The sequence below is a fragment of the Perognathus longimembris genome, chromosome 24, assembly GCF_023159225.1.
Source record: "Perognathus longimembris pacificus isolate PPM17 chromosome 24, ASM2315922v1, whole genome shotgun sequence".
In the NCBI taxonomy this organism is placed as follows: domain Eukaryota; kingdom Metazoa; phylum Chordata; class Mammalia; order Rodentia; family Heteromyidae; genus Perognathus; species Perognathus longimembris.
Window position 1 is genome coordinate 15,379,840 of NC_063184.1, and position 21,176 is coordinate 15,401,015.

General features: G+C 37.8%; 1 protein-coding gene across 3 annotated transcripts in view; it reads left to right on the forward strand.

Moving 5' to 3' along the window:
- Positions 1-21,176, forward strand: part of Tbck (TBC1 domain containing kinase) — a 116,980-nt gene that overhangs the window by 90,774 nt on the left and 5,030 nt on the right. For all 3 annotated transcript variants that reach the window (XM_048333365.1, XM_048333364.1, XM_048333366.1), the window contains 2 exons: positions 5,499-5,674; positions 13,695-13,854. In XM_048333365.1, the coding sequence (XP_048189322.1) occupies positions 5,499-5,674; positions 13,695-13,854 (336 nt within the window). The remainder of the gene's footprint in view (positions 1-5,498; positions 5,675-13,694; positions 13,855-21,176) is intronic.

Below are 21,176 nucleotides of genomic sequence, written 5' to 3' on the forward strand. Positions count from 1 at the left end.
CCCAGTACTGAATAAAAATCTTTTCCAATTTAGACATCTTTTGTTTTTCATGCCTAGTTTCTCTGGGTAAGACTTACTTGCTGGCTTGAAAATAAGTAGCATCCCTACCTTGTTCCTGATCTTTAGAGTAAAAGCTTTCTGTTTTCTACTATGCAGCATGTTTGCTGTGGGTTTTCCTATATGGCTTTTATTGTAGTTTCACTCTTGTTTGTTGAGTGCCTTTATTAAGACAAGTGTTGATTTTTATCAAGTTCTTTTTTCTGTGTTGAGATAATTTCATGGGGACTTTTGCCACTTATCTTCCCTTAAACATAAAAATGTGAAAAATTTTACTTTGAGAAGAAAAAAAAATGTTTATCTTGCTTCTGTGAGTACAGATTAAAGAGCCAATTGACGGTGGTTTATTTTATAGTTTTTCCCCCTACCATAAAGTCAATTTTGAGTATGTTTTATTCATTCAACAAACATTAAATGAGCATCTCTTTGTTTTCCATGATTTCATGGACTGCATCTGTCCCAAGTACCCTGACTAGAGTACTTGAAAGGGGAAGATCATCGTCAGTACTGCCTTTGCTATAACCCAATTACAGCTGTGCGCTTCATTTTCTGTATTCACTCGTTATTTAAAACAGAGCTCCTTGAGTTTAGAGTTCCAAGATTTTTATCACTTTCCATAAACTTCCTTTGCCACAGTACATCAGTTCCAAATTTTGGGTATAATTTAATTTAGCATGCCAGAAAACTGTTTTGGCAGATGGAAATAATATATCAGGAAGGGGTATAAGAAAATATGTATTAGGTTCAGAGCAAACTGAAAGTTGTCCCAAATCTTTTGTGGAATAAAAGACATATAAATAAGTAAATGTAGCGAAATTATGGCTATTTTTTCCAGGTCAAGAAATTGTCAATTACTGATACATGTTTATCATTGCCCTTTTTCTAATGACCTATCATTTATTTCTCATTTTTAAAAAACCAAATTGTTCCTTCACTGTAGTAATCTGAAGTTTAGGAAATGTACCTAGTATTTTTCTTACCATGCCTTTAAATTTTACTTGGTCCTTTTTATGGCATTATCTTGGGAAAAACTAGAATTTATAGTGGAATACAAAGATGTTTTCTACTCAGCCTCAGAGATCCCTAATCTTCTCATTCTCAATCCTCAAATTAGCAAAGGACACTCTTCTGACTGTGCTGTGCACAAGCGGTGCCCTTGTATGTACACGGAGCAAGTGAAAGAAGCATAGGACAGAGGGCCAGAGCCTCAAAAATTACACTACAAGGTTTCAGAGTATATATTGTATTGATCAATCATGGGGGTTGGGGGTGGAGGTGGCACGGACATGGAAAGGAAGAAATTTGGTGAAATTTTGATGATGGGATTGAGATGGGATTCCTGATAAAAACAAAGAAAACTGGAGTTACTTTATGATCTGTGCTAAAAATAATCATTGTCACAATATAGGGTAGTGCATCCCACTCAAGACTGGCCTGAACAGGCAGCTGAGCTGATGTGAGACAATGGAGGGCCTCTCCACAGGCGGCTTGGCTCTGCTTTGACAGAGCATTAGCATATCGACATGGCAGTTGCTTGGGAGATTACACTGGTGACAGTTTTTATCCCTCTACAGCCCGATTTAGTTCACTGCGGATTTGACACGGGTCCCATAGCCTTGTTTTTCCATCATTAAGTCTATAGAATACATTTTCTTCATGGAGAGCAATGGGCACAGAAGAGCATAATTCCACCTAGCTAATGAATATCTGGGGTCTTGCATAGAGATCTCTCTCATGCATCCTGAAAGTTCAGGATGTCATTTCATGTATTACTGACACCCCATGGCATTTTAAGGAAATGGTTTCTGGCACAAGGCTAGAAACAACAGGCACCTTTGTTATGTATAGGAGTCAGTGAGTCGAATGATTTTCAAATATAAATATCCTAGTCAGGCTGCTCTTTCAGTATTTTCCTGTACTAGGCAAAACAAACAATGTTGTTATATGAGTCCACTATGTTTATTTTTTAATTCATTAAAAATCTGTTACCCTAATTTGTACAGGTGCTAACAAAGAATCTACCCAAGAAAGGCCCATAATGAGAAAGGGAAGCCCTGTTCACCTGCAGCACTTCCGCGTCTACTAGGGAATTACTGCCAGAGCTGGTTTCCTCATTGCCATAAACCTATAATGAATCATTTACAAGTAATTCCAAAACATCTATCTGATTTATAGATGACTGCTTAGCATTTCTACAGAACTTAAGGAAACCTGCACTTAGCAAAGGACAACCAAGGTCTTGGCAGATTTGACTTCATATTCAACTTTCTTATCAAATGGATAGGTTAGGATTAAGGTTCTCCCCCACCCTTGAATAAACTAAAGAGTTCTCAGTAGTGCAAAATATCCCTTTATGGTAAACTAGATGGCACATAGTACATTGTTGCTTGTGTCTTTTTCCATAGAATAGTAATAACTTCAAAAAATTATAGAAAGGATTGAGTTAATACATGCATTATAATGTATATAAAAGGATGGTATACTGTATATTTGACACTATCTGTATAAACTATAAAAATTTCCCTTTCTCTTAATCTGTACAGTGAAATAATTTTGGTGTTTTTACTGTGATTGAGTTAAATGTTCAGAGAAGTAGGGAAATTTGAGAAGGATTTTCCAAACATGAACTTTGTCTTTGTATTTATGTATGCCTTCTTTTTAAGTTCTTTTGTGGCATTTTAAATTTTGATTGCATAATTGTTGTTTGTATTACTTAGATTTTTTTTTTGCCTTTTGCCATGACTGGGATATTTCAGTTCATTATATTTTCTAGTTGATTGCTTTTGAGGTACAGAAACATTGTTGGTTTTACAAACAGTTTGGTGTAGTAATTAAGAGCACAGACTTCAAGATATTTGAATCATAGCACTGACACACAGGCTGTGCAAACCTGAGCAAGTCACTTTAATTTTTTGTGCCTGTTTTCTTATCCTTAAAATATGGTATATAATTAATAGAGCTATGAGGAGAAATGAGTTGATATATGTAGAACACAGTAAATACTCTTTTTACTGTGGCCATCATTATAAGTCATTGTCTACTTTGTAATCAATTTTCAGATGATACAGATTTTCCAGTTATGTAGCATTTGCAAGTTTTGATAACTTTTCTTATTTAATAATCACATCTTTCTATATTAAGTAACAGGGGTAATGGTGGACATCCTTATCTTAAATTACTATCCAATGATAGTGTTTCTAGTTTTAGTGCTGTTTGGGCTAGAAAGTGAACATTAATGATTACACAGCATCATGCACTGATTTTTGTAAGTACTGTGTCATACATATCATCCATGTTTTGTTGTGATAGTTCAATAAGAAGGATTAGACGTGGCAATTGACTACTGAAATTTGCCTGCTTATTGTTATGCCTTTTCCAATTAGCTTTCTTTTCCTTAATGGCTTCTCTCTAACCATGATCTTCTTATTTCCATCTCCTACATGGCTGATATTATGGGAATGTGCTACCACACCTAGCCCCATATTAAAGTTATGTGCTCATTCCCATTCACAGAAGTTTGGAATTCCTGACGTTACTACCAGTGATTTCTCTCCTTTTGTTCCTATCATCCTGTGTATCAATGCTCTTTTGAAAAACTTCTCACTTCAGACATTTGATTTGAAACACTGCCAGGTCTTTAAATCAATCAAATCTTCTTAGTGAATACTTCAGTAAAATACTCCATCAGCCTGGGCACTCCTTTCACTCAGATCAAAGTTTCGTTTAAAATCTCACATTCATCACTAAATGACTTGAAGCAAAACTAGGCTAATCAAGAGGTCTTTATTTTTATCTTCATAAATGTATGAGCTCATGTGAAGGCTAGGGAAATGCCTGTAAAGATTGTAATCTAATGAAAAGCTGATGGAAGCGCTGATTGTGTGGTTGCTGATTTCTAAAGCTCTCTAATCTTTCTGAAGCACTTTCAGTTCCAGACTGTTTAAGTAGGTTTCATTCCTAATATCAAATTAAAATTCCTAATGCCTATCTTTATTAAAAGCTATAAACCCATAAAGCTGAGCAAGTTCCCTTTCTATTTCAAAGTTAATGAAGTGAGTGAACAAGTACTTTGCCCCTTGAAGAATTGAGGGCCACGATTGGAGAAACTTGAGATAAGAGCAGACATAAAAATCTATTTTAAAACAATTTTTTTTCAAAATAAGTTTGTCTGGCAAATTATTCATAATTTATTTTCTCCTTCTTTGAAAGACTAAATTGAAATTCTAGGTTTGGAATCCTACAATAAAACTGAGAAGAGACAGATAATGCATAAAATAATTAGGCGCAATTTTGAAAGCATAAGTGAGTCCTTTGAATCTATACAATTTCAGTCAACTGCATTTCAAAAATTCTTATATTCTAAAGTAATGTCACATAAGTCTTCAAGAGCCACTAGCAGTGCTCAGTAGACATAGATTGGATTGAATTACATCCCATTGTCTATTGTTGGGGAAGAATTCTTCTCCCTACTAAATACAGAGAGAATAATTGCTAGTATCTCTTCCCCTAAATCAGTCTTATCCCATAGAGGTGTGTAGACCAGTGCCCTAGTATCATTGGCAGGGGCCTGGTTTTACTTCTTTTCTAATAAAGACACATTTGGAATTAATTTCCTGTCTAAGAGAACATTAAGTTTCTCTTACTCACCTCTAAAAGCCTTAATTTTCACTAAACAATATATATTGCATGGTACATACAATATATATTATGTATAATTGTATATGGAATTGTATATGAAAATGTATATGGTTGATTCTACTTATAAACAGAATTTTTTTTTTTTTTTGGCCAGTCCTGGGCCTTGGACTCAGAGCCTGAGCACTGTAGCACTCTTTTTTTGCTTGAGGCTAGCACTCTGCCACTTGAGCCACAGCACCACTTCTGGCCATTTTCTGTAAATGTGGTGCTGGGGAATTGAACCCAGGGCTTCATGTATAGGAGGCAAGCACTCTTGCCACTAGGCCATATCCCCAGCCCCAACAGAATTTTTTTTTTAATCTAGGACTTACATTAAAGTAACTGCTTTAATTATCATGTGTGCCAAATTACAATTTAGTTTGTCATGTTACCAAAGTTATAATTAATGAGCTTCGTAGCAACAGTAATTGCATTTCCAGAAAAGGCCATTGTTCTTACAGAAGCTGGTTTTAAAAGATACGTGTACTTTTGTAAGGAAAAATATCTGCCTCATGTCTTCTGTACATTTACTCCAGAAAAATTGCAGTAAAGCAAAAATAGTAGTAATGCTTTCCTGTGGGTTTAAGTAATAAGAAAGTTAACTTCAGGTGTAAGGAGCACAATTATACAATAAGTTGCTAACGTGAAATAGTGGCCTCTTCTCTCATGTGCTATATTGATTGATATCCCAACCTAAAGCTATTTATGCTAGATATGTAATTTGTCTATTTAATATTCTCAATTATTTGGGATTTTTTTTCCAGTCACGGGAATCCATTCCATTAAATGACCTGAAGTCAGAAGTATCACCCCGGATTTCAGCAGAAGACTTGATTGATTTGTGTGAGCTCACAGTGACAGGCCACTTCAAAACACCCACCAAGAAAACCAAGTCCAGTAAACCCAAACTCCTGGTGGTTGACATTCGAAACAGTGAGGAGTATCCTTTGCAGAGGTCGGTTCAAACAGGGTAGTGCTGCCTTGTGCATACTTCTTCCTTTCCATCAGGGGGCATGCTCATTGTTTAATGAGCACATCCCGGGTACCTTTGTATGTAAATAGCTACATGATTCTCACTCTGGACTGTTGTGAGATTTTGTAAGGTAATGATGTTTTGAAAGCTACCAGAATATTGGGATAGTTCCTGATTTTTGTTTTCAGGAGTTTTGTGCGTTTATCTCATGTCTATTATGGTTCCTAAAGGAATCTGAATCCTTCAGTCTATAGATAGAAGTTTTGATAGATATAAGGAGTAACTGATTATTTGAGCTACTTCCTAGCCTAGAGAAAAACATTGCTAGATTTTAGCACTGACTTATTTACAAAATCGTGTTTACATTTTTACAAACATTGGCATGTAGAAACCATGTATTTCTTAGTAAGACTTTGCTATTGAACATACAACTTCTAGTGATCTTCTGTGGCAAAGTGTGAGCAGTTATGAAATAGTAACAGTTCACCTTAAATTTTCATCTTGTCAGATTCTCAGGAAGTATGTCTCGATTTTGCTCTCTGAACTGGGTAACTGATTTCACACCTTTTTTAACAGAGTAATTCCCTCTAAAATGAACTTTCTTAGAAAATTGCTTACACCATGTACCATGTGTAAATGCTATAAATGAGGGTTAATAGGTTGCTGGCTTCTTATATGATAAAATTGGCATATAATATTTTCACTTGCATTTTGGGAAGGTCAGTTTTTTTGTGTGTGTGCCAATACTGGGGCTTGAACTCAGGGCCTTGTGTTCTTGCTTGGCTTGTTCACTCAGGGGTGTCATTTACTCACTTGAGCCTCCACTTTGGCTTTTTGCTGGTTAGAGATAAGAGTTTCATGGATTTTTCTGCTCAGGCATACGTGGAACCCAGCTCCTCAAATTTCAGCCCCCTCAGTAGCTAGGATTACAGGCATGAGCCACTGGCACCTGGCTACAAGTTTAATTTTTAGAATTAAATTCAAACTGTGTATTTACAGACCTATCTAATTCAAAAGATCTTGCATAATATCTTGAGTCATTAGCAGTACAGTTTGAGAACCTACAGTTTCAGTAATACATCTCAATCTTTTTATGAAGTTCCTACTCTCTGTTTTCCCCACACTCTTGGGACACTTCAGTTTGGAGAAAATATAAAGGAAATATCCTTGGTTATTAGGGCTTCGCACTTCAGGAATACACAGACGTCCCTTCGCAGAGTGAGAGTGTAGACTTCCAAAAGCAGCATGAAATTCCAGTTGAGTAGACAGGGAACATTTCTACAAGTTCTTCTCATCTGATGAAATTCAAGTTTGAAAGCCTAATCTTTGGTTAAAGTCATTGTCTCATAAAACCATCAAAAAATACGGCATAATAGTACTCTCAATTATTTTTAATGTCTTAAAATTAAAAATTGTTTACAGTCATCGTACCTCTCATCTATCTCTTCAATTTTTAGCTGTTTGAATCTCAAAACATGTATAATGTGAAAGTAGTGCTCTATCCAAGATTTCCTAGCTTTCTACATCTAATTCCTTCCCATTGATCCTCTCTCTTTTCAAAAAGGAGCTAGCCTGAACACTGTTCCCTGAAGCATATGCGTGAGTATTCTCACATAGGAAGGCTCTCTACCCTCTCACAGTACTTGGCCTAAAGTTGGAACTAGGCAGACACCGACATAAGTAGTGATACCCCAAAGTATGCATTCATTCAGATGCTCTACATCCGCTTTCAAATCTACCCTGTTGCCCTCAGTACTTGTATGTATAGCGGACCTACTCGCACCTGTGGAACAACTGCAGCTCTGGTTGTACAGCCATAAAATCAAGGCAAAGTGAACTACTTTATTTTAAAAAGCAATACTGTACTTTGAAGGAAATGTGTTTAGACTAACCATTCCTCTTGTCAGCAGTTCCAGCTACTCAAGAGGCAGAGCTTAGGATTAGAGTTCAAGGCTAGCCCAGATAGTGATTTCCCCTATCTCAATAAGCCAAGCACATATCTCTCACACCTGTAGTCCCAGCTGTGCCAAAGCCATTGGCAGGAGAATTGAAGTCTTTGGCCAGTCCAAAGCAAGAAATGCATGGTCCTACCTGAAAAGTAATTTAAAAAATAAAAGGAATGGAGACCTTCCCTAGCAAGAAAGAAGCCTTGAGGTCAGAGTCCAGTACTGCCACTACCCCCCCCCCCCCAAAAAAAAACCTCTTCCTTCTGTAATGACTTTAGAAAACTTAATCCATTCAAATTGTGTATTAGTACATACATCCTACATCTTCTGAAATATCTGGTAATTTCAAAACAACTAAAGCCTGTTGGAATCCTTTTAATACTTTGTGTATTCCTCGCCAAGGCAAAACTCAATTTAGTGTAAGGCTTATGTGACTATACCAGCCTAAGAACCAAATATTAATACTAGTATAGTTTTGAAATAATTTCATTTCGCCCTTGCCACATTGCCCTTTTATATTATTGAGAAAATTTGTTTCTCTCTGTTGTCTTATTCTCTGCTTCATTTTTAACCCCTTTTATTTTTTAGATAGGACCTCAAACATGGCCCAGACTAGCAAGGCTCTCCCTACCTTAGCTCTCCCAGTGCTGAGAATCCAGATGTACCATACCACACTCTGCTGTCTGCTTTCTCAGTCATTTTAATGAAAAGACTTTGTCTAACTGTTCATATTATCTTTATATAGATGAACTTTTTGCTTTTCTGAATGGTCATTTCAAGTTAATGAATTAGGTTTTAAATCATCATTTTTACCTATTTAAAATAACTTAAATGAACCATGCGCCGTAATCCTAGCTACTCTGGAGGCTGAGATCTTAGGATGGCATTTCCAAGCTAACCTGGGCAGGAAAGTCTGTGAGACTCCTGGCTCCAATAAACTACTCAGAAAAAGGCAGAAATGACACTGTGGTTCAAGTGGTAGAGCAATAACCTTGAGCAAAAAAAGAAGCTCAGGGACAGCACCCAGTCGCTGAGCTCAAGCCCCAGGACGGGCTTTGGAGGGGCATAGGGCGGTCTGCGATGATTGTGGAAAAGAATGCAATCTTATTTTTTAAGTAAAAATAAGTTCCTTCCTATGGATAAATTTAAAGACTGACTTGCTATACCCAAAACTATCATTACTACTACTTGAAATTCTGTTAAAGCTTCACTTGGCTTATGGCATGAATATTCCCAGTTAAAGTCAAATCCCTAGTACCAACTTTTTTATTGAAAGTAAAAAGTACATTACCATAGCAGTAAACTTAAGACAATTACCCTCTTGCCTGGTGAGTGCCAGAGGAAAGTAGGAGTACAGAAGAAAAAAAAAAAAGCCAAAGAACAGAACACAGATTTCACCACTTAACAATAAAAACACAAGCTCAAAACTTTACAAGAGAAAGGAACCCTAGAAATAGTGTAAAATAACCTTCAGCATTAGTGCCAAAAGCTCAGGAAATCTAAACCACAAAGTTTTTGCTGAAATTGAATTTTCCTTTGGTTTGTTTCTATAAGAAGGAAACATGAAAGTTTAATCTAGGCAACAATTTGGTCACTTTTATTTGTTCTTCAATATACTGTGAGAGTTTTGGAGCAAGTAATAATTGTGTATGCCAGAGAAGGAATAGAAAATGTTTCTTGTGTGGTGGCATAAGTTTCCTAAGTAATGTTAATAGCTGCAGAGGTAGCACATAAGCCAAACTGTGGTTTTACTAATTACAAATATTTAGTTTCAAATTTCCTGGAGTTCATATTAAGGGTGGTCTTTGCATGTAAAATGGGAGGCCAACTGATGGTATCTGTAAACACATTCACTTTATAGGAAGGTTGATTTTATTTCCTTTTAGTCAAGGCTGAGAATCTGCAGCTTTATTTTTTTTAATAAATAAAAACATAGGAAACATGCGAATTTTACATGTCAAAAACACCCAAACTCCATTTTTATAATCATACCACACTTTTTCTGTCCTTATGTCCTAAGAATTGCTAACTTAGAGATATCTGGTCAAAACAGAATAATGATCTGGACATTACTTAAGACTTCGTTCATCCTACCTGGATTTAGGTTCCAACTATCTAATTAAAATCCCATCCAGTTGGGTTGCTATATGTAAATGAGACATACATAATGAGGAGGAGGATGTCCACTGCTGAGATATCTATTGCCACTGGCTGGATTGATGGTTTGGGGAGATACAGTAGCAATCAAGGCTATTTGTTCTATAGCCAAACACTAGCAGTTCAGTCTTAAAGCAGAAAGTATACTTGATTAAATTATAGCCTCTGCACATAAGGAGCCCACAGTTTTGTAGCTAAAGTACTCACATTAAATACATAATTGAATGGACTATATCTGAACATACTCAAAATATCATGGAAATACAAGGAAAAGCACTTAAACCAAGCAATGCCTACTTAAAATACAAGTAATCATTAGCTGGCAAAAAAGAGGTTGAGGATATTTTAAAGCTGAAAAGAAAATATTGCCTAAAGAGGGTTGGAAGGATATGTGCAGGTGATCAAAAGAATTCTGAGTGAGGCTGGGAATATGGCCTAGTGGCAAGAGTGCTTGCCTCATGTACATGAAGCCCTGGGTTCAGTTCTTCAGCACCACATATATAGAAAAGGCCAGAAGTGGTGCTGTGGCTCAAATGGCAGAGTGCTAGCCTTGAGCATAAAAAAGCCAGGGACAGTGCTCAGGCCCTGAGTCCAAGCCCCAGAACTGGCAAAAAAAAAAAAAAAAAAGAAAAGAAAAAGAAATACAGGTGAGAGCCATCAATACCCAGCTCTAGGACATTCTGGTTGAACTAGATTATTAACTAAAGGAACTGGTTGAAAGCTTTATTTCTTGTCTTCCAAAGTATAAGTGGAAAAAAATTTAAAATAATTTGTGTTTTGGATAGTAAACTCTTTGTCCCAAAGATTCTGCATCAGATTTTGAAAGGCATTTTGATATTTAAACTAAACTCTAAAAAAAAAACCAAGAGCAAACCGTAACCAACAGAAAATTCTAGAATAATAAGTTTATGACATGCTTCTCTTGACTAAAAGACAATTTAACTTTAGCTAGGCACCAATGGCCCATGCCTATAATCCAGCTACTAAGGAGGCTGAGATCTGACGTTTTCAGTTTGAAGCCAGCCTGGACAGGGAAGTCTGTGCAAACCAGCCCCAATAAGCCAAAAGTGGAACTGTGGTTTCAAGTGGTAAAGTGCTAGCCTTGAGCAAGAAAGCTCAGCACAGCACTCAGGCCCTGAGTTCAATCCCCAGGACAGGTACACTCACAAAAAAAAACAAAACAAAAACAGAAGAAAAGAAAACATTAAAGGTACATGATAAATACGAAACTCATAAAATTATCCAGATGCTCATTCATCTACTCTTAGTGGATAATTCATATTTATATGTAGATGATTGTTATCAAGGGTAGTATTATACCACTTGAGCCACAGCTCCCTCCCAGCTTTTTTTAGTGATTAATCAGAGATAAAAGTCTTAGAGACTTTCCTGCCCAGGCTGACTTCAAACTCCAATTGTCAGATGTACTTTTAAAACCAGATATTCACGGAATATCTTTTAAACAATTTTTTCTGGAGTCACGGGCTACTAGGTTTGTAATATATGGCTGAATTAATTATCTGTAAGAGGCACTCAAATGTGATTATAGTTTCACATTAGAAAACTCAACACATCCTGAGCCTTTATCTTTTGTTTCTGATTTTTCAAGAAAGACTATCAGATTGACTCAGCCTGTATTTAAAGTCTATCTTCACCGTCCCCACCCACCTATCTGTCAGTCTGGGTTGTAGCCAGGTTATCTAGTATAAACATGATGGCCTAGACTCACCCTTTCACCTGTGGTTCTCCAAACAGTAAAGTGGGGAGCAGACAAGCAGCATAAACATAACTGACATAGCATGTGGCTAGGACAGGTTTGTATTGCTTTTTTCTACTGTAAAATGCCATTGAAAGAAAGGATGTTCGCAGTTGATAACTGAGAGGACTGTTTGATAAGCTGTCCAGCAACTGATCCTCATCTGACAGCTGTAGATTTACTAAGAATAAATGAGCTGTAAATAAATAAATGAGTCTTGGTTTGCATTATCAAAATTTTGTGTACAGCTTCACTGAAAATTCCCAGAGTATTTTTAATTTATATATTTGAATTTATATTTTAAGGTTATCTTCACTGTTTATGAAAATTACAGTTGAAAATGTTGAGTTTTTATTATGTTTGAGAAAGTAATGCTGAAGTCCATAGCTAATCTGCCTATGATTATAAATTCTCTGTCCTTTCTAGATCAGCCAAACAATATCCATAGGAATTCTAATATTGATTCTCTTTTTCCTTTTTTTCAGAACTTATTTATGGTTACTTATCTCATTATTCATACCAAATGTTTTTTTCTTTGAAAAAGAAAACATTATACCAACACCTGAATATAAATTTTTGAACATAAGAAATGTGGGCCAGATGCTGGTGGCTCACGCCTGTCATCCTACTCAGAAAGCAGAGATACGAGCATCATGGTTCAAAGCCAGCCCAGGCTAGAAAACCCATGAGACTCAGCTCCAACTAATCACTCAAAAACCAGAAGTGGTGCTGTTGCTCAAAGTGATAGAGCACTAAGCTTAAGCAAAAGCACTCAGGGACAGTGCCAGGGCCCAGAGTTCAAGCCCCACAAGCAAAACAACAAAAAATGTGGTCAAGTCTCTAGCTTTGTTTTTTTCTTTTTAGCAATATTGGGGATTGAACCTAGGGTCTCTCCCACACATGCTACCCACTCATTCTTGAGAATAGCAGCCTATTTGTCCTGTCTTTATTCATGAGAGACAGGAAGAAAAATAAGAGGAAACCGCATTAAAAAAAAAAAAACAATTCAACAAGTAATTAACATTCCCCTTAATGCAGACATGATCTTTGGGGGAAAAATATTATTTGTGTCAAAACTCTTTGTAAAATTCTATGTATTTACGTTTTTAAAATAACATTTCTCAAGTGGGAGTTTGGTAGAAAATAACCTGTATTATACACAAAAACCTTCATTTCGTAGTACTAAGTGATTATTAATTAAGAATCTTTTTAGAGTTTATATAATCACTATGTAATTTCTAAAATCCTTATTTCCATTCATTCAGTTGTACTCATTATTTTAAAAAGGTTATAATTTTTCTTTCAACACTAAGGCATCAAGTCCTCAATTCAAAGTAATAGTCAATGAGATCATCAGAATCCTCAAGTATAAAAACAATAAGACATCTTCCCCTTTGGAATACAGAAAATCAGAAACAATGGAAATGCAGCTAAGTGTATGGACTCTCTCAGTTGCTTCTGTCACTTTTCATTCTTTCAATTCATCATAATCATAATGAACTGAAAGGCAAAACCATTGGCTGCATGAGAGTCATTTTCAGAATTCTTCATTTAATCAAGTACATCACATCTTTGGCTAGTGATCTTTCTCTTTTCCACAACATTTTCAAGTTTAACTTTCTACTTTTATGGTACCTTACTTCATTTAGATAAAATCCTCACACAAACATGGAGACTTTTAAGTACTATCTTTCTTTTCTCCCAGACACTTGAGTTTGAGAAAAATTTGAATGTTTTCCTGGCCTTTAGAGGCTGAAAACAGGATAATATTAGCTCAAAGCCAGCCCAGGCAGAAAAGTACACAAGACCCCTGAATTCAGATACAGTGGCACACAACCATCTCAAGTAAGCTACATGGAAGCTGAGATCAGAGGATCACAGTTCCAGGCCAGCCTGCCCAGAAAAGGCTTGTGAGAATTGGTCGACCTAAAAGTAGGTGCAAAGTATATGAATTGTACCCCAGGTGCGTCCCCAGGTGGGAAACAGGACTATCTCCAAGAGACAGATCTGGAGTCGTGGCTCAATGTTATGGCATGAGGTGAGCAAGCATGAGGTCCTGTATTCAAACTCTAGTACCACAAAAAGAAGGGAAAAAAAAATGAAGTTTTCCTTAAGCTAACTTTCTCAGTTTTGTTCGAGGTCACATTTCAGGAAGCATCAACATTCCGTTTAGTGCTGCTTTCACGGCCGAAGGAGAGCTTAACCAGGGACCTTACACCACCGTGCTTCAGAACTTCAAGGGGAAGGTTATTGTCATCGTGGGACATGTGGCAAAGCACACAGCTGAGGTAAGTGCACAGAAATGTCTATCACCTATGAGAACTTAATTACTACTGAGGTTGTCTAAAAGCCTACTTAAACGAGTTGGTCATAAATGTAAGGAGTATTGAGGATCTGCCTGTCATATATGGAAGAGTGTCTGCCATTCCAGTGTTTTCAACATCAGAATCAATTGTAAGCTTATTTAAAAAAAAAAAACCTAAATGATAGCTGCTATGGTTTGCCTGCTGCAAAGGTTCAAGTGCTAGCTTGGTCTTTACTTAATGATATTGCAAGTTGTCTTGACCTTTACGAAGAGGTGGGGCTTGGTGCAAAGTGGCTAATCATTGGGCCACTTGAGAGGATGGGGTCCCTTGTCTCTCACTAGCTTCCTGTTTCAAGATGAGAACTATTCCACACACATTTCTGCCATCCGCATGGTATACTAATCAGATGGGCCATGCTGTTTGGACTTTCAGCCTCAAACTAGTAGCTAATTGAACATCGTTTCTTTATAAAGTTAGTGTGCTTCTGGTTTTTTGTTACAGTAATGAAAATTCAGATTAATAGCAGTTGTAGAGAACTTTTTTCCTGTTTTGTGTAATTGCAAAATATAGTTTGCATTCCTTTGACCGGAGTAAAACATTAGGGCAGAAATGTTAAGTGTTAAAAGCTAGTCAGGGTGGAACTTATTGGATTGAGGTGTTTTCCTTACTAAAGACTCAAACCTTCTTGATGAAAAGTAGTCAGCAAGTATATCAATTTCCAGATATGTTCAATACATGAAACAAAATGGCCTTCTCCTATGCCAGTGTTGCAAGAAAAATTTTGAAATGCAAAGTATAGTAGCTATGAGACAACGGGTAAAAGGCAAACCAGTGCAACAGCAATACTTACAAACAATATGTTGTAAACTAACTCTACAACTTGGGGAGGGGGGAAGGAGGGAAGGTGGGAGTAAAATGAGGGATGGGGTAATAAGTTAGTTGGACAAGAAATGTACTCACTACCTAATGTATATAACTGTAACCCCTCAGTATTTCACCTTGACAATAAAAATTAAAGAAAACAAAAAATACCACATTTTTCAGACAGTGAACACTGTAACAGGCTACAACAATCCCACCACCACAGTAGACAGCAAACTAGGCATAGGCAACATTTAACCAGTACAGGTCCTTTCTCTAGAGGAGGAAAGAATCTCTCCTGGGAAAGCAAGCAACCCTTCTCTCCCCGACTCTCATACCAGCCCTGCTTCCTTTGGCTCTAGGAGTGTAGCAGCTTTGCCTTTGCTAGCCCTGGGTTACAGTACTGTCCCCTCTGGTACTCTTACATCTCACCAACACATGAGCAAGACCCTCACCCCAATTTTTGTGTAAGGATAGTATTTGGTAATATTAATTTGTCAGACAAGGTTAATTGCTGTGCTTTGCTTCCTATTAGCTATGTCAAGTTGGGTAAATAAATGTATGACTGTTCTAAGCCACAACTTGTAAAGATTGTTTCAAAGATTTTGGATGAGGAGCTTAAATTATTGAAAAGCCTGGTACTGCTATTTGTGAGCATGTCAGTGAAGTAACAGAGTAGGCAACTCTTAATTTCTCATGCCTCCACAAAAATATCAAGAAACTGTACCAGATTAAATAGAAATGATTATAATGGACCGTGTCTTCTTCCTGGACTTAAGGGGACAGTGTTTGATTTTTATCGTTGAATATGATATTGGCTAGTTTTTTTTTTTCAGATGTGGCTTTTGTAATGTTTGGGTGTTCTATTTCTAGTTAATTGGGTGTTTTGCATAAAAAGATGCTTCGTTTTGACAAATATTTTGTTCATATTAAATGAGTTTGTTGATTTTTCACTTCTATTAAGGCATTTTGTGATTGACATTTGTCAGTATGACTGTATATTCCATAGCTTACAATTTTTCATGGTATATATGATCCTTTTAATGTACTACTGAATTTTAATATACTACTGAATTCAGTTCCCTTAGGATTTTTGTATCAGTATTCACCAGAGCTATTGGTGTGTACTTTCTTATCTCACTTCTCCTGTCAGGCTAACACTGGCCTCACTGCATGCATTAGGGAGTATTTCCTCATCCTCAACTTACTGGACAATTTTGAGAAGTATTTATCTTAATTTTAGCTAGAGGAATTAGGTATGAAATTGAAATAAATTTATCTAAATTAGAGTGCAAGTTTCCTGGAGCAGCTACCATAAACCAGGCAGCTGAAGATAGCAGAAATGTATTCCCTCCTAGTTCTGGAGGACAGTAAACTAAGATATTGTCAGCACAGGCATGCTTCCAGCTTCTGGCTGTATCCAGCAGTCCTATTCTTCATTGGCTTCTACCTATAGCACTCTGTGACGGTGTCATGTGTGGTCCTGTGTGTAGCTGTCTTAGAATACCAGTCCTTTAAGATGAAGGGCCTATCCTACCCCAGTGTGTCCTCATTGTAGCACCCACCCTGCTTCCAAACAAGGTCACATCTGACCTTCTGCAAAGGACCTAAATGTTAGAGGGACATTGATTCCCAACATGGAACAGAAAGGTAGAGGTAAAGCTAACTACTGTATAGTGTATATTCAGAAAGCTCCAGGAATCTGTTTCTACCAACACACACACACACACACACACACACACACACACACACACACACTATTAGAATAAAAAGAATTTGGTCAAGTTTCAGGATTCAGAACACACCAAAACAGTTTCATTTCAGTACTAACTGAACAGCCCAAAGACCATTGTAAAGGAGCAGTTTCATTTATAATACTATCAGAAGTAATTAAGCAAAAAAAAAAAACAACACTAAGATTCTCCTGGGATCACCACCTCACATGTACACCCAAGTTGAACAGCTATTCACATAACAAACTACATTCACAAGATCTAAGTAAATCAGCTTAGCACCAATGGAGTCTACTTTATTAACAAAACACAAAGATTCAACTTAATGCAAGGCTTTGTTTAGAACTCAGTGTTAGACCCACTGCCATTAGATCCAACACCAAGTGGAAACTGAAGGCCTCGTAAAATGAGCAGAGCTCACTGCTGCTCTAGACCAGCCGCAGCATCAGGCCCAAGATTCCAAGGATTCAGTGACTGAGAACAGCCTACTTCCTGCTTCATAGGTGTGTCATTCTCATAGCACAGTGGGAAAGGAGCTCTCTGGAGTCTGATAAGGCCACTGGCTCAGGGGATAACTCAGCATACATCATTTGCCTTGAGTGTACTATGCCCAGCCTCCAAAGAAACAAAATCAGAATGTAGACATGGAAATAGAAACATAGGCACTGTTCCCATTCTAAGGGCTCCGCCCTTGGGCCTCATCATTTCCCAATGGGCTCACTTCCTAATACTGTCATGTTGGGAGTTAAAATAGACTCTCAGATCATGACACCTTTCTCACATTAGCCTTGTCTCCTTCCCTTTCTGAGCTCAAGCCCTTCCTTCTAGCTTTATGTCTCCTAGATTGCCCTCTTAAAAGCAGAAGGTACTCAGAGGACTAAAGAACTCCTAAAACAGCATTGTCTCTAAAATGAACATACCCAACTCCAGACAGCATCTGCTTACTTCTTCACCTACTTTTAACATACTTTGTGTGACATCTTTTTTACTTGTTAGAAAATTTATAGTTGTGCCCTAAACACTTAGATAAAGGGAATCTCCTTTATCAGTTCCAAGTATGCAAGGAATTCTTCCTTGATTTTGTTACAGCTTTGAAGAATGAACTTGGGCCTTCTTGCTCCCACTTTCCTTGCCTTGCTTGTCAGCAAATGTTTTAAATAGTGATTCAACTTGGAACATGCTAGACATTACCTGAAGTTCAGGAATAACAGTGCAAAAAACCCTTCTACGTAACTGTTAAATGATGAGAAATGACCTGAAGAATCCCCGTTTCATAGTTTTTCAGGCTCATGAAGTAAAAAAGCAATGTAGGGGTTGTAGCCATAGTGATCTAAGCCCCCTCGCCCAGACTTCGACATGTTTACTGGAAGAACTGTGTTTAAGGTATGAGTTGGAGAAAGAGGAGGAGTTGTTCTTTGTGTGCCAGTCCTGGAGCTTGAACTCTGGGCCTGGGTGCTGTCACTGAGCTTTTTATGCACTTTTTAGTATTCTACCACTTGAGCTACAGCTCCACTTCTACCTTTTTTTTAAATTGAAGAGTGTCAGACTTTCCTGTCCAGGCTGACTTTGAACTGTGATCCTCAGATCTCAGCCTCACCAACATGAGCCACCAGCTCCTGGCAATATAAGCAGTTTGTAACATTTTCAGTTTCCAGGCAAAACTGCCAAGGCATCATAGGAATCTGAGATATCTGGCACTTAAATTCACAACTGACATAGAACAAAAGTTATGTTATCTCAATATGTGTTATACTACCTGCCCATCCCAACCTTCCCAAGCCCACCACTTAATTTACCTCTTGCCACAGAAATGCTTGTGGCTACGTAAGGAACTAACCACCGTCACCCTCTTGCTTGACCTACAGAGCTTGAAGCTGTGATCTTTCAGCCCTGTGTTTTGAGTCTGAGTTTTTATTGTATACATTCTTTTCAGAGCATAGTATGCTTTTTGTAGTATGACAAGAGGCTTACACACAGTGTTGGCTCACTGTTCTCAGCGGTCTAGTATAAACAGACATTGACAAATGATTAGTGCTGGAATTCATTTCCCAAATATCCCAAATCAAAGGAAAATATACAGGAGTTACTAGGGCGCCTGATACATGATGGTAGTAGATTGTGGAATTTTATCAGAAAAAACTTACTCTCTAACATAAGCCAGTATATATGCCTTTCCAGAATTCAAGACCTACTTTCAAATCAACTTTTCTATCATATTTACCCTTTTAAAATCTTTACATCTATAATCATTACCTGAGTGATTTCTTTGAAATTATAGAAACTTGTTAAATAGTAACTCATAAATCAATGAAAAGAACTCAACAGCCATATTCTCAAACATCAGACTGAAACTACTGTAAGACTGAGTAGGAGAGACATTAGAACTTATAGGCACAGGCAGGAACTTCCTGAATAGAGCCCCAGGGGCGCAACAGACTGGAGAGACAGACTCGGCAAATAGGACTCCATTAAAATAAAAACTTTCTGCACAGCTAAAGACATCGCTACGAACCTAGGAAGACAGCCAATGAATTGGGAAAAGCTACGTTCCAGCAATACATCAGACAAAGGCCTAATATCCAAGATATACAGGGAGCTCAAGAAACTAACCCCTCCCAAATCTAATAAACCAGTCACTAAATGGGCAAGAGAACTAAAGAGAGGCTTCTCAGAAGAAGAGATAAGAATGGCAGAGACATGAGGAAATGTTCAGCATCCCTGACTGTAAAGGAAATGCAAAGAAACAATCCTGAGATACCACCTTACCCTAGTCAGAATGGCCAATATTCTGAACTCAGACAACAAATGCTGGAGGGGATTGCGAGAAAGAGGAACCCTACTGCACTGCAAGTGGGAGTGTAAACTAGTACAACCACTCTGGAAAGCAGTCTGAAGTTTCCTCAAAAAACTAAACATAGACATATCCTATGACCCAGCTATACCACTCCTAAGCATCTACCCTGAGCAGCATGAACCAGAACACGACAAGGACACCTGCGCCTCCCATGTTCATTGCTGCTCTGTACACAACAGCCAAAATGTGGAAACAAACCAGATGCCCACTACACATGAATGGATCCAAAAAAATGTATCTATATACAGTGGAATTTTACACAGCTATTAGAAAGAATAAAATAGTGGCACTCAGAGGGAAAAGGGTGGAACTAGAACAAATCATGTTGAGCAAGGTGAGCCAAGATCAAAGCGACAAAGCACATATTCTCCCTGATATGTGGATGTTAGATTTAAAACACAACAAGATATGACAAAGGAAACAAGGCTCAAGATACCCATACACAGTGAGACCAAAAGGGGATAGTCTTAGGGGAAAAGCACCAAATTATAATACCCAAGCACCTCAGCATATGTATATAAAATAATACACATACTGAAAAGAACACCAAAGATAAGGAAACAAAGGACCTCTTCCTCATTTGTCTTTACTGTTTTTAGATGATTCTGTATTTTTTACCTCATATAAGGTGTATACACGTGCACATCTGAGGGAAGGGGGGAGGAAGGCACAGAATCAGCAGAGAGCAGGGGAAAAGGGGCCGCAGCAGAACCCATCCGCTGTACTGGACATTGATGAGCAACTCCTGGGCGGAGATGGGAGAGTGGGAATGAAAAAGGCGGAGGAACAGCTAATACTAAGTCAAAGGAAAGAAATATACTTATCACCCAGTATATGTAAAGGTAACCCCACTGTATATCACCTAAAACAACAATAAAAAATAAATAAACATGATCATAAAGGTGGGTTGGGATGGACGAGAATGTTGAAAACATTGACTAAGAAGTATTGTATTTGTAAACTGCTTTGTTGAATGACAACTCCTTTGTACAACTACTTAAAGATACTGGAAATATCTGTAGAAAAAAGGGAGGGAGGAAGGGAAAAGAGAAGATGAACTTAGACCACATGGTAGCTATGCCCATTAACTCTCCCCTTGTTGGGGTTTGTTGTGTTTGCATAAGTAGCATTTTTAAGGTAGCTGTGATTTGATTGTCCCCTCCAAACCTCATGTTGGAATCTCATTGCCCCTGTAACATGAAGTGGACCTTTACGATGTGATGAGGTCAAGAGCATGCCACCGCAGGCAGGGATTGAGGTGAGGAGCGGGCTAGCTCTGGGAGAGGATGATGAGTGGGTACGTGTGCCGGTATATTCAGTGCACTCTCTTGCCCTTCTGCCACATTATCCATCACAGAGGCCTCCAGAGATGCAGCCCCTCCATCTTGGGCTTCTGGGTCTTCAGAACTGTTACAAATAAATTCATTTCCTTTCTAAATTACCCAAATACTCAGCTAGCATGGTTATTCTCTTAATAGTACTTCATAAAACATGAAATGGATTTTTATAGTACTAACACCGGAATAACAAGCAGGAAGTAACAGTTTTCTGATTTCACAGAAGTAAAAACATCAGCACAGCAAGTCACGAAGGTGAGCACAGGGCCCTGAATCATCCTACACCTTGCCCAGCACAATGTCAGTGAGCAACCAACAGTCTTAGTATGTGGCATATTGCTAGCTTAGTACCATGCTAGCTGAATATTTCAGTCCGTTAAATTGGGAAGATATGAGTACAGAAAAAGCAGGAGACAAAATGTTTGTCTCAGTAAAAGGACTCAAGCAAAATATGACATTTAGAATTATATTTGACCATATAATCAAGAGGGGTCAGTGGAGTGTAAAAGGATAAATCAT